This window comes from Gambusia affinis, linkage group LG13 (assembly GCF_019740435.1).
Source record: "Gambusia affinis linkage group LG13, SWU_Gaff_1.0, whole genome shotgun sequence".
Classification (NCBI taxonomy): Eukaryota; Metazoa; Chordata; class Actinopteri; order Cyprinodontiformes; family Poeciliidae; genus Gambusia; species Gambusia affinis.
Genome location: NC_057880.1, coordinates 4108819 through 4122885, shown reverse-complemented (window position 1 = coordinate 4122885; position 14067 = coordinate 4108819). Strand labels below are relative to the sequence as shown.

Below are 14067 nucleotides of genomic sequence, written 5' to 3'. Positions count from 1 at the left end.
TGTAAGGTTTCTGCTTCGATTAATGAAAAGATTGTGAGCGTTTGTTTGGGGGGGGGGGAATGAGGAGAATGAGGGTCACAACAAATCGGCTGCTTCTCTCGATTCTTTTAAGGGATTTATTGCAATGACTTAGAATAAGAAAATAAACATCGTGGACAGTTCTCTTATTCACCAATGGAGATGAAGTAAGCGCGACAGTGAGAACCTTGTCAGGAAATCAGGAAAAAAAAAAACTACGGCGACTGGGAGGGGAGGGATTTTAAAAAGAGAAACGCCAAATTCCACTCAAATTGTCACCTTGGCTTTTGCATTGTGGGAAATCTAAAATTAAAACCCTCACTGTTTTGACAATTAGCCAATTTTGCGCAGGTCTACGAGAGAGGAGACAAAGGCAGCGCGCGGCTGCACCTGCCCCATCTTTGGAGGCCGTGGCGGTGTTTGTGTGTGGCGACTGAGGGGGTGGAGGTGGGAAGGATCCGCGCGCGCGCGCGTGGGGGTGTGTGGTGGGGGCTGCAGAGCAATCCTCCTCACATCATTTGTAGAAATTCCAACTATTTCCTAATTCAAGCCTCTAATGGGAGATGTTGCAACTTTTCCCTCGTGAGAATCTTTTAATCTTTTGAAAGTGCGGCTGTTAAAAGTATTTCGGCACCTCGTGGTCTGTTTGTGTTGTGACACTTTTTCCATCAATATCTAGAGAAGTAAAAAAAAAAAAAAAAGAAAAAAAAAAGGAAATTTTTCTCTACTAAAACCCTCTTTAAATTTTCTAATGACTGCCACGTCTCGGTTCCGGTTCCTGGTTCTTCACGTTTTGCCTTTGACTCGTCGAATCGTGATCTTTCTAATCTGACGAGTTTTGACTCTCAGCCCCGTGCCTTCACTCACTCACTCATTCACTCACCGTTTCCTGTCGGTGAAAGCAGCAATCACATCAGCACACCACGCTACGAGCTTCCTCACCAGGCTGTTTTATACGAGGTAAAACAGTCATGAAATGCATCATAACATCATTTGCAGCGACACGTATGGAAAAAAAAGACACTTTGTAGCCATTTACATATCATATAGGCACATTTGTTTAACACGTTTCACAAATTTTAAGATATTTCACAACAACAGCACCAATAACCTTTAGATTGATTTATCAACCACACTAAAACATTCATCCATACATTACTTTCCCAAATATACAAATCATCAATTAATTACAGATGTCAATATTTTACAATAAAATAACAACTTTATGGTACAATTCTCAACCGGTGTTTTTACACAACAGTAGTAGCATTCATTCATTCTCTTGTCTGAACTTCAACTTTATTTTTTGCTCGTTTTTTTTTTTCTTTTCTTTTCAAAACAGGAGATGGAACTATATTGTCGAAAACCTTTCTCCCAAAACGACGCCGAATACATTTTCTCCTCTCGGGTGTCTGTTCCTGTCACAGAACGCACACCCGCGTTAAACTCGGGAACACAGTGGGGGTAAAATAGCATTTACATCAACAAAAGGGGGGGGAAAAAATAGGTGTACTGCATTTTGGTGGCAAAAATTTAACAGAGAAGAGTATGCTTTTAAAATCTTCACAAAACAGAAAAATAACAGTGAACGTTCCACATGATCACATTGTCTCTACAAGCTGACTCATCCTGAAGCATTTGAAAATCCAAGCTGCGTCTGTGCGTCAAAAGCGCTGGATTATGAGTTTGAGACTGGCTGTGCAGCAGCTTTCACTCAGAGGCGCTTTCCTCCTCCCTCAGAAACTCCCGCTTCACTCATTCATGCCGCCGCAAACAGGTTTTAAACGCTCCGATGGGCTCACTAGATCACACAAGCTGCTTGCTGCTTGGCTATTTCTGCCCTGTGTCTTCTCGCTGCGACGTGCTGCATCGAACCAACAATTCCGACGGATGAAACGCAGTTTAGATAGGTGCCAATTACCTTAAATATTCGACCGCCTGTCTGAGACGTTACTGCTATGCAGCAGCCTAAAGCGCTTGCTTTATCTGGCCTGGACCTTTTTATGCTTCAGATTAGTTGTGTTAAATCAGAATGTGTGGCAGAGAGATCATTTCTTTAACCAAAAAAAAAAAAGTAAAGATTTTTTGCATCCAACTCAGCCTGCCTTTCTGTTTCCGTATAAATATTTGTGTGAAGATTTGTGCAAAGTCCTTTCACTGACATCTGACGAGCGAATGTTGTTTGTTTTCTTGGTTCCTCCTTCGCTCCTTGTACAAGGTGCCAGATGTGCAGGAATACATAAGCTTGTTAGAGAAGGTGACATTGACAAATGACAGACACTTGGTAAAACCAAACAAAGATAGGAACAGCTAATAAAACTAATGAAACGCTTCCAGAAGCAAACAGGAATCCGTATGAGAGCAAAACCACAAACCATCATTCCAGAGTCTTCTTGTCCATGGATTCTTTGCCATTGGTCCGTGAGTAAGGCTCAAAGGCAGAGGAGCTCAGGTAGCGTGCAGAAAGCTCCTGCAGGTTGCCAGCCAGCGAGCCAGCCATAGAGAGGGGATTGGACGAAATGCGGGTGGCCACGCCACTGAGAATGGACGGCATTGGGAAGCTGAAAAAGCCGTGAGCGGACGGCGGGCTCTGCAACCCCGCCACCGTCCCTGACGAGGTGACGGCAGGCAGCGGAGGGCTGCCGCCAGCCGTCCCAGTGCTGCCTCCACTGCTGCTGCTGCTACTGCTGCTGTTGCTGGCCATGGCGATGGAGGGGGGGCGCAGAGAAGAGCCGCAATGGGGCAGGAGGCCCGGCAGGCCCGGAGGAGTCAGCAGCCGCCCCTGCTCCAGCAGTCTGAGCACGCTGCACGTGGCGGCCGTCTCCGAAACCACCGAGCGCAACTCCGAGTCCTTCCCCTGGTCCTTCTTCTGCTTTGTGCGGCGGTTCTGAAACCACACTTTTACCTGGAAGAGGATACGAAGGGAGAGCAGTCAGAAACATCGCCTTGCAGATACTCGAGCTACACGTAGCAAACATGTTGGTAACTTTACAGCGAGCTGCCCCTTGAAGTGTTCACACTCAATACGGCTGGACTGCGACTTCACAATCTGATCGACTTCAAGGATGTAGATGTTTTACTGATTGGTGTACCCAGAGTTCACTTCAACACTTTGCACTTTATTTGTATTTCTCTGCCATTACATTCTACAAAGAGCCTTCGAGTACTCACTGATGTATGTAGTAGTTACGCACAAATGCAGGCCCTTCCATGCATAGGAGGATTGTAAGCAGTAAAAACAAACCAGTAGGAATTGACCTAATTCCCTCCCAGAGGTAGAAAACCTATTGTAGGAAATTAATTCAATCAAAACTTGCCTAGTGATGTCCTTTCACATGCTAACCACCTCTTAATTTGATCAGACAAAAATACAACAAAGGTTTACGCGTGGCTTGAGATCCAAACTCCCCGTCAGCTCGTGATAACACACACACACACCCACGCACACACACACGTACACGCACACACACTCTCTGCTATTCTGGGGGGAGGAGGCACATTTACAGCTTAAGCAGTTCATCCAAATGTCTGCAGTTAGAAGCTCTGACAGGGTTGCTCCACTTTTTAGTGTTACGAGAATGCTGAAATCTATAATGTGGTGAAATTAAAATCAGTATTTTCAGCTAAATAAGTAAACGTTACCTCTTAAACTGGTAATGCTAAAGAGGTCATTTTAGTTATTTTACATGGTTTTTAATTTGGAGTGCATTCCATTGTATGCCGCACATTTATAGCACATTCAGAAACCTGGTATTTAGAATTTGTTTTTTTTCTTTAAAGGCTGTTATATTTAATTAGGAAAACGTGTAATATGTTATATCTGTATTTATGTATTTCTGAAACGCATTGAAACCTTTGCTTGTATAAAATTGAATTTTATACAAGCAAAATAGACAGACCTCTGATTTAGGTCTGTCTAAATCAGACCTGAATCAGATTTAGGTCTGATTTAGACAGACCTAAATCAGTCAGATTTAGGTCTGTCTAAAATGTGCACAGTTTAGTGCTAAGAGTACCAGAGTGAAACAAATACTGCATTTTAATTCATTAATATTTTGTTCTGGTGCAAAAAAAAAAACAAAAACAAAAACAGGCAACTAACAGCAACCACCTGGTACAATCACGCCACTTAGACAATCACACCGAAATATTTTCCACTTCTCTTCAGATGTGACTTAACTCTTCACAGGCTGTGGGGGAACCAGAGAGCAGATGCAGAAACCACTCAGAAGACGCTCCGGGGCAAAAGGAAAAAACACAGTGCAGCCGGTAGATTCACGCAAACATAATTAAGTGAGTACAGGAAATGGCAGTCATTCCTCCATATAATGGCCTTTTAGCGCCAAAATGACAAAAACGCTAATTTTGCCACCTTGTTATTAAAAGGCATCTCGTCGGACAAGGAGCAGATGCTGAGAGAACATCCCGGCTTTGTCCTGTCTAAATTGGGAGCAAAGGTGTTTGGAGTTTTTTTTTTTTTTGTCTTTTGTGAGCAAAAATAACCGTCTTTACACTCCACACTTATTTACAATACATCTGTTAAAAGCAACCGCAAAATGAAAAATAGGAAATGTTAAAGCTCTAAAAAAAAAAAAAAGTTTGAGGAATCAGTTGTAAGTTCACCCTGACTGGTGAAAAACGCCCCGACTGTTAATGAGGGTCGATTGTTTGCTGTCGTCTGTTGTTTTGGTAGAATAGGCTGACCTTACGCAGACCTTCTCTCAAGGTCAGGCTTCTTCAGTTCTGCTGAAACACATTAACCCCAGAGGCCAAGCCACTGATTACAGCGCTGTTAGCAGCTTTTAGCAACAAAAGAGTTTAATGAAATACAAAAATAACAAATAATAAAAAAAAAAGATCAAATAATTACAAATGTTTTATCACTTTAAAAAAAAAAAGCCTTGACAAAGTAGCCCACGTTGCAGAGAATGAACAGATAATAGCGATGATAAAGTCAGTACTCTTCACCTACAATTAATACCGGGTTAGATGCTGCTGTAGACGCTACATGAGTGCAAAGTTTTACATGACTCCAGTCTCTTTTAAAACCTTTATTTGTTTTTTTTTAACACAGGGACAGAAGAATCTAATCCCATTATTACCAAACTGAAATTTACATAACCCATTTTTATATTACAAAAATAATTGCACATTAGAGGAAGAAAGCTCCTTTAAAGACAAATATATTTTCCTTTCAAAAATGGAGAATCTCTGTGCTGTTTGGTGCAAAAAAGAAGAAGAAAAGAAAACACAAAGGAAATAGCTTTTGTTACATGTTTAGATTTTTCTCTCTCTCTCTCTCTGGTTTAACATTTCAAGACAAAAAAATGCAGGCGATAAGAAAAACAAACAAACAAACAAACAAAAAAATAAAGAAAAGCAAACAAACCTGAGTTTCAGAGAGATTGAGCTGACGGGCCAGTTCGGTCCGCTCCCTCCCGACCACATACTGACACCTCTGAAACTCCATCTCTAGGCGATAAAGCTGCTCTGCAGTGAAGGAGGTGCGCGTTCGCTTCGGCCGGTCCAGATCCAAACCTTTTGGCAGGATGATTTCACGGATAGAGCCTTTAGCATCTGCAACATGGAGAACTTTGAATCAACAAAGAGAACCCAGATAATAATTGATTTCAATTTCTATTCTTATTATTGTTATTATTATTATTATTATTATTATTATTATTATTATTATTATTATTATTATTATTATTATTATTATTACAACTACTACTAAAACTATCCTGAATATAACTGAATAAAAAGTTTAATATGAAGTAACTTGAGCCATTAACTGTCAATAAAGTCTTTCTAAATAGTTTTTGAATTGCAACTCTGGCTTAAGGAGAAGCACAAAGAATATAGAAACAATGAAAATACAAAGATCCACTGCGTTTCAGAAATATCTACAAAATAAAAGCAATGAGAAAAATAATTCCTGTTTGAATATGTTTACATTCTTTGCAAATATATTCTTTGATACTCTAATTAATATGTGTGCTATAAAATACTGTTATTTGATTTTCAGTGATACTTAAAAATGTTCACATTTGTTCACTTCATGTTTGCTCCAAATGTATTTATCAGTTTATATTCATGATTAATAAATACACCGGTATCAGAAGGTGAACGTCTGCAAACAAAATACGAGGAACAAAATACTTTATTGATATTTTTACCCTAAAAGTAAAGCCTTGTTGGTAAATTCAAATAAATGTTAGCCTGAATAAAATTGCTTTCTGACCCACTGACATTATTCAAATTAAATGAATAACAATTTCTTGACACTGAAAAAAAAAAAAAAAAATATATATATATATATATATATATATATAAAGTATTACAGAATACGTTAATGCATTTTATTATTGTCCAAATTTTGGCTACAGTTTATTGAGATTTATCCTGCTGGAATTCAAACACACTACATTAAAAAATGTGCAAATAATGCTAAGGAAATTGTAATAATCAGGATAAATTGTGTGGAATAATTCAAGTAAAATTATATCAACTAAGGATCTCGATAAGATAAAGAAGAACCTAATTAAATATTGTATTATCATTTAAAGAAAACTCAACCCATAAATCTGAAATTAGTTTAGATTTCAGAATTCATCTTTATACATATTTCTTTTTTAATGAAATTACATTAATCACTAAAGTTTCCCAAACATTTTTTATTTTTCTTCTTTCTTTGACTGATTTCTATTTTACTTAGTTTGCAAGTCACATCAGACTTTATTAACACCTTGGGTTTATTTTGGTGATGCGTTAAATTTTAGTATATTTTTGACTGTACTTTGTGTGAAAATCACACAATTTCTGAAATCTAAACTGAGCTGACAAACAGGACTATCGACAATCTAAAGAGAGAAAACACTAAGTGTTACCTCGGACAAGGATTCTCCGACAGTAGTCGGGATCCCCTGCGTTCCCCTTGTTCTTCTCACAGTTGTCCATGTTCCCAGACGGTGAAAAGGAATCCTGCTGTTCCTTAAGGAAGCCTCTGGATAGGTTGCCTTGGGAATCTTTACTGTCCTTTCCCTCCTTTAGTCTGTTCTTCAGCACCATTCCTTCTGTCTCTTGATTGTACCTAACCTCCATGCTCCGATTATCCTCCTGGACCGGAGGCTCGCCTCCTTTTGTCGGGTACAAAAAAAAGAAAAAAGAAGAAAGAAAAAGGATTTCAGAGGATGCGGTACTGTGAATTGTCACTGACCAAACTCCCTTATCCAATAATCATGGACTTCTCAGTGAAACTCAACAGTAATCTAGTGCCCTCCTTTCCTCGTTACATAGACGTCGGGCTGATAGATTATCTCCAAATGATCGTAGCGATGGATGCACACTCGCTGTTTCAACTGATTACAGTAATTTTGCTGCCTCCACATTAGTGTAACCTCATGAATACACTAAACTGTTGGTGGAAATAGATCAGGTCTTGATAGAGGGTTTTGCTCGTCCCGTCCCCTCGGCTTGCCCGTTCTCAGCCCATGGAATCAAGACAAATGTCTGGCCTTGTCTTGCAAACCGCACAACCTTGGACACACACAATCACCGAGGTAAAAGTCTTCCAGAGCCGATAAAAGTTCCCAGGCACTTCATCCCGCCATCTGCAGAGTGCAGGCAGACATTTTCCCCGCCGACTCCCTTCCAGCACACCTGATTGTCACAGCATGTCGGCAAACTTTGATCCTGTTTTTTCTTTTTGGCAATCAGCGGAACCGTGCAATGTGTAGATCTCACCACTATGCCATTGGAGGAACTGGTAGAGAACCAGAAGAGTAGAAAGCGAGAAAGAGATGGAGGAGGTGGGGTGGGGAGAGAGGTAGAGACAGAGAGAGAGAGAGAGAGAGGAGATAAGTAAAAAGGATGAGTAACAAATCCTCATTGAGCAAAATGTATAAAGGCGATGGCAACCCAACCTGTTCCACCGCCACAGCAACGCCGGATTCCCCTGAAACTGGAACTGTTTCAAACTTCCTCCTTTTCTTTCCCTGCCATGTGTTCAGTGAGAGAAAACCAGCAGCATCCTGTCAATGCCTCGCCCTGCAGTGTTCCTATAAGACTGCACCCCTGAAGCCGCACTCGGCTCTTATAATCTTAACCTGCATATTTTAAAGCGAAGAATAGAGGAACAAAACTTGTCATTAGTGCCTAGGCTGCCTCCACTCCCGAGCTCACATGTATACCCCTGGAATGGCCCCTGCCTCTCTCTTCCACTCACCCTCCAGCCCACAAACCACTCACCCAACCACCAACTCTTAGCTATTTTCATTGTCAGTGCAACAATAACTCTGAACACAGCAGTGGCCAGTAATCCAATAAGACCATTGATTAGGCCACAATGATTCAATTCAAAGTGGTGGACTAGTGCAAGGAACAGTCTCTTGCCCTTCTTGTCACCTTAGCTGGCAAAAAGCCCTCTTCAAGCTGCACCCCTCCTTAAGTGCCATTCATTGCTTTATGGGAAACGGAGAGGAAAAAGAGTGAAAGATGGCAATTATCTAATTGGACTATTAACAAACAAATCTGTAGTGTGGCTGCCCGGCAGCAGTCTCAAGGTGGGTTTAAGGCCTGCTGGCCTATCTTTATTCACGCTCTGTTTTGGGGGTCTGGTGCACGGAGTGGAGCAGGGTTCTTTGTTACGGAAAGGTAAAAAGAAAGCTAAATGGGGAGCGACTGAGGGAGAAGCGAGCTCCAGTCTGGGAAAAACAATGAAGACACACCATCTTTCCCTGTAAGTGTTTTACAACAGTTGAGAAGAAAGAAAAAAAAGACTCTACATCCCAAACAGTCTTACACTCTGACAGCATGAAGAAAGAATACTGTTAGTATCTATTTATATTCAATAAATTAGAATACTTTTTGATGAGAACCTTTGAAAAATACAACCTTTAAACAGTTATTAATACTAATTCTCATTGTATTTCAGTATTAAAAATGTTGTTGTTTTTTTTAATCACACTAATGTATAGACAATGCATTGATTGTCTATACCCTCTTAACTTTACTAGGGTGCTAGTGCCTAATCTGCCATCGTCATTGGGTTAGAGACAGGGTACACCCAGGAGCGGTCAGCTGATATAACAGTCTAATCTTTATTGTTGTGTTTTCATTAGCAGTAGGCAGAAGATTATTCATATTTACAGTGAAGGTTTGAAAAAATGTCAGTCTGAGTGTGTAATTATCCTATGTAATGTGCTTTATTTAGTGAATTGAGTTGTTGAAATAAATGAACTTTTCAATAATATTCTAATATATGGAATTGATCTGCGTATAATAGGTCAGCGTTCATATACACTCAGCGGCCACTTTATTAGGTACACCTGTTCAACTGCTTATTCACACAAATGTCGAATCAGCAAATCACATGGCAGCAACTCAATGCCTTTAGGCGTGTAGACATGGCCAAGACGATCTGCTGCAGTTCAAACTGAGCATCAAAATGGGGAAGAAAGATGATTATAGTGACTTTGAACTTGGCATGGTTCTTGGTACCAGACAGGTTGGTCTGAGTGTTTCAGAAACTGCTGATCTACTGGGATTTTCACGCGCAACTATTTCTAGGGTTTACAGGCGGATGGGCTACAGCAGCAGAAGACCACACCGGGTGCCACTACTGTCAGCTAAAAACAGGAAACTGAGGATACAGTTCACACAGGCTCACCAAACATGGACAACAGAAGATTGGAAAAACATTGTCTGGTCTGGTGAGTGTCGATTTCTGCTGCGACATTCAGATGGTAGGGTCTGAATTTGGCGTCAACAACATGAAAGAATGGATCCATCCTGCCTTGTATCAACGGTTCAGGGTGGTGGTGGTTCAGTGGGTGTGGGGGATATTTTCCTTGTACACTTTGGGCCCATTAGTACTGACTGAGCATCATGTCAATGCCACAGCCTACATGAGTATTGTTGTTGACCGTGTCTGATCCCTTTATGACCACAGCGTACCCATCTTCTGATGGCTACTTCCAGCAGGATAATGTGGATCATCTCAGACTGGTTCCTTGACCACAACAATGAGTTCACTGAACTCGAATGGCCTCCACAGTCACCAGACCTCAATACAATAGAGCATCTTTGGAATGTGGTGGAACGGGACATTCGCATCATGGATGTGCAGCCGACAAATTTTGTGCATGAAGCTATCATGTCACTATGTTCTGTTCTGAAGGCAAAATGGGGTCCAACCTGGTACTAGCCAGGTGTACCTAATAAAGTGTTTTTAGAGGAAAATATCTGCAATTTTATGTCGAAGAACTGCAGTATTTTCCCTCAAGGAGAGTTTCAAGTCACTGCTACATTCTTTTCTCCTCACTGAATTTAGCGTTCCTTATTTTGGTATCTTTGTAAATCAGGCCCATAAAGTTATATAAAAACTTATTTATTAAATATATTGTAGAACGTTTTGCTTGGTAATGGCAAGTTCAAGATGTCTTTCATACGGAGAAACTATTCACATGTATTATCTAGTGAGTAGCTGCTAACACTCACTTGCAAGTACTCATGTATTGACCAGGAGTGATTTTCACAGATCACAAACTGTCTTCACATCTTTAAGATTCTGGAGATCCCATGCACTCCGATCTTGAGTTATTTTAAAGGATTTCCAGTTAGGGGATGGTTTAGTGCATTGACTTGGTATAATCGTTCTAACAATTATACTTCCTTTCTGAAGTATTAGTTCATAGTTTTTCTTGGCGGTGTGTTTGGGACTCTTGTTTCATATTCAAATTCTTGCCTGATTTTCCTTTAATTACTTAATGCCTTCCAGTGACAAGGTTGTGCGAGAGTCGTCACCGTGATGTCACAACATAAAAACTTTAGCTTGTAGGAGTGATATTATGGCCACACTATACTTCCATCTTCCTTCACTGGCTTGTCCAACTCTTCTGTACCGTTAATCAAACTTCTAGTCTTGAACAATGACTGTGCAGGGACACAGAGTGCAGTTGTGGTTAAGAACATTACTGTACCTGCTGTTTCCGAGTCTTTCTGAAGATCGATGTGAATGCCCCTTCACTGTTGGACAACTCTTCTGATCATTATTATGAGCCATGTGTCAGACATCTTCCCATGGCTACTTGGCTGCTTTATGAGGGTACAATGTAAGACATTTGAGCCGCATTTAGTTGTGTCTTGTAGCTTTTACCCTTTAAGTCAAAAAATGTAGCGAGTTATAGATTTTGAACCTAAATGTGTGAGTTTGTGAAAGATAAACTTACAGTGGTGAGTTGTGTTTACTTTTTATTGATTTAGTCAAACCTCCAAGAGTTGAATAAATTAGAATTTTTAGGTTAGTACTTAAAAAACTGAAAGAAGAAAAAGACAGGAGTGGGAACTATTTCCCAGAATGCTTAGAGGTATATTTTTTGTATTCAGAGATGGAAATGCGTTACATGTATCTGACTCTTATGTGTTAAAGCGAATGTTTATTTGAATGCAATTCTCAGTTTACAAAGCTTGAGAATAATGTTCTGTTCACACTAAATGTTGTTTTTTTTAAATTGCGATTATTTATTTATTTGTTATTTTTGTATCAAGCTCTACTGTGCTTTTACCTCAGTTCGGGTCTTGTCAAGTCTGTTCAGTTCCCTGCATTAATAATTGCATGAAAAGTCTTGCCCTATGAATTAATTACTTTGTTTTTAGTTCAATTGAGAAATATATGTTATTTTGTATACTCTCCGATAATGACCTGCATCATAGCAGTCTGTTAGGAATGCTAAAGCTGGTTAGCATAGCCAAGTATGACAGCAGAAAAATAACAAGTTGTTTCTCATCCATTAGCACATTGAGCACCACATACACAAGGTAGGTTGATTGACAGCACCGAGATCTTCCCCCTGACCTTGATGGGTTGTTTTTGGTCAGGAGCATTTCTTCAGATGGCAACAGTAACTCAGAGAAGAGGTAGAGTATCTTGATCTTTTCACAGATTGTCTGTCTCATACCATACTGTCACAACATGATGGCCTTTTTAACATGTAATGACATGTTTTGAAAAAAGTTACATGCTGTACCTTTAAGGGTGACTTTTTACTGAGGTTGTTGTAAGTCTTTCCTGATCCCTGGAAGATCCAGCGAATAAATTGGTGGATTTTGACAAACTGATACTTTTGATTTTGTTATGAGGTAAGCTTACACAATGAAGTGCTATTACTGAATTACTAAATAGCTTGTACTTCTATAGTGCTTTGTCAAGTCCAGAGGACCCCCAAGCGCTTTACACTACATTCTGTCATTCACCCATTCACGCACACGCTCACACGTAGCCACAGCTGCCCTGTGGCAGTCTGACAGAAAAAACTCACAGAACTCCACAAACTAAACAATTAAAGAATTGTCTCCAAGCTTACTGGTTAATGGCAACTTATATCAAGGGCTTCATTATGAATAATGTCTCTTTGTTATGAGAAAAAATGAAAAACATAAGGTACCACTTATCTGCTTTTTGTTGTCCTGACACCATTGTGTTCAAACTTACGGAGCCCCCTAGGGGACATTCCCTCGCAATAAGTTTGCATTCCCTCTTAAAATGCTTTTGCATGTCTCAATGCGTTTTTCTACTAATATAAAATGATAATAATATAAAATAATATAAAAAGGCCTCCATTGCACCACTGCTAGACCAACAAAGAGCCCATCCACAGACAAAGAGCTCTGCAAAAGTGACATCACCATAGACCAGCACTTATTCAGGAACATTATCCTCACTATCACAGGCATAATTCTAACCCAAGCTTCCACAGCGTACTATAAAACGGTTGCCGTTTTTCATTACTTTTAAATTGGGCATGAGCAGTATTTTCTGAACATATTTATTGTTCCACCGAAATATTTGAATCTCCCCCTAATTTGCTCAGGCATGGCTCAGCTGAATAATGGCGCAAAATTCCTGCTTATTTCTACAGAGGAAATGGTTACTTTTGTCACAAGACCCGCTGAGATTCCAACGTCTTTATAATTCCGGCTCCGCTGCTGATTGTGCCACACGCAGTCACTTAAACACAGTCGGCAATTTCAGCCACTAGCGAGCTCAAAACAATAAAAAAAAAACAACACAATGACAAAATAGCCTGTGGTTATGGGAGTGTAGTCTTCTACATCAGTGTGAATATCTACCTGATGCCGCATGAGCAACAAATCCTGCTCACAGAGATCAGGTCGGATTCCTGCCACAATCAGCCGCGTTCGTTATTATTGCAGAATTGCATATGAAACTTTCACAACACCAACTAACATATTGTTAGTTCAGAACTGACAGATTAGGGCACGAGATCTTGGATTGCAAATGAGAGCAAACGCTCGGCGGGGCGGTCACACGTGTTCACTTTCATTTTGCAATATCCAAACTTCTTTTATAAAAACTAAGGAAGGTTTAGTGTGGACTTCCATGCTTTGAGGGCCAACAGAATGTGCTCCATCTGTTAATTCGAGAAAGAAATATTTTTTAAATGTGCTGTTAGTTTTTACCCCCATTTGCTCCACGTTGGCTTTTAGTGGCCTTTTAAATGGAACCCAGGGCTGCTAGGCACCTTTTTTTTTTTTTTTTTTTTTTGCCAAAGCCAGTTTAGGTTTTCTAATACAAGGTGGGTTGCTGTGAAGAGCGTAGGCCTTGGAAAGCCTCGGTGTGTGAATAACAACACGGTAACTCAAGATGAATGGTTTTATTCAAAGCCCTGCTTTACGTTTACAAATGTGCTGATTATGTTCCACAGTGAAAGAGCAAGCTGTTCTTGAACCCACTAAATAGAGCGCTGGATTTGCTCTGCGGTGGGTGGGAGCGGTGGGTGTGGGGGGGGGATGTGTATGCAGACAGATGAGCTCAAAATGTGTGGAGCACTTTTTTTTTTTTTTTTTTTTCCACGACTGTGAGCTTTTTTTTTTTAACCCAGCTTTTCTTTAGCTCAACATCTCCGTCGCCTTAAAAAATATTGCATGCAGACACTAATGCTGCGGCGGAAGTAATATTTGCTAACAAGCACAGATCCATCGAGGCACTTGAAGTTTGCACTTCAGCATGAAATTCTGAACACTTTTACC

The 14067-nt window shown here is 40.2% G+C and overlaps 1 protein-coding gene across 1 annotated transcript; it reads right to left on the bottom strand.

Annotated features, from left to right (window-relative positions):
• Positions 1-468: 468 nt before the first annotated feature.
• vax1 (ventral anterior homeobox 1) lies at positions 469-8063 on the bottom strand. Its single transcript, XM_044136716.1, has 4 exons — positions 7941-8063; positions 6906-7780; positions 5408-5595; positions 469-2923 (listed from the first exon to the last, which is right to left on the bottom strand). Exons 2-4 carry the CDS (start codon positions 7117-7119, stop codon positions 2396-2398), a joined length of 930 nt encoding a protein of 309 aa, XP_043992651.1. The 5' UTR covers positions 7120-7780; positions 7941-8063; the 3' UTR covers positions 469-2395.
• Between the last annotated feature and the right edge of the window lie 6004 nt (positions 8064-14067).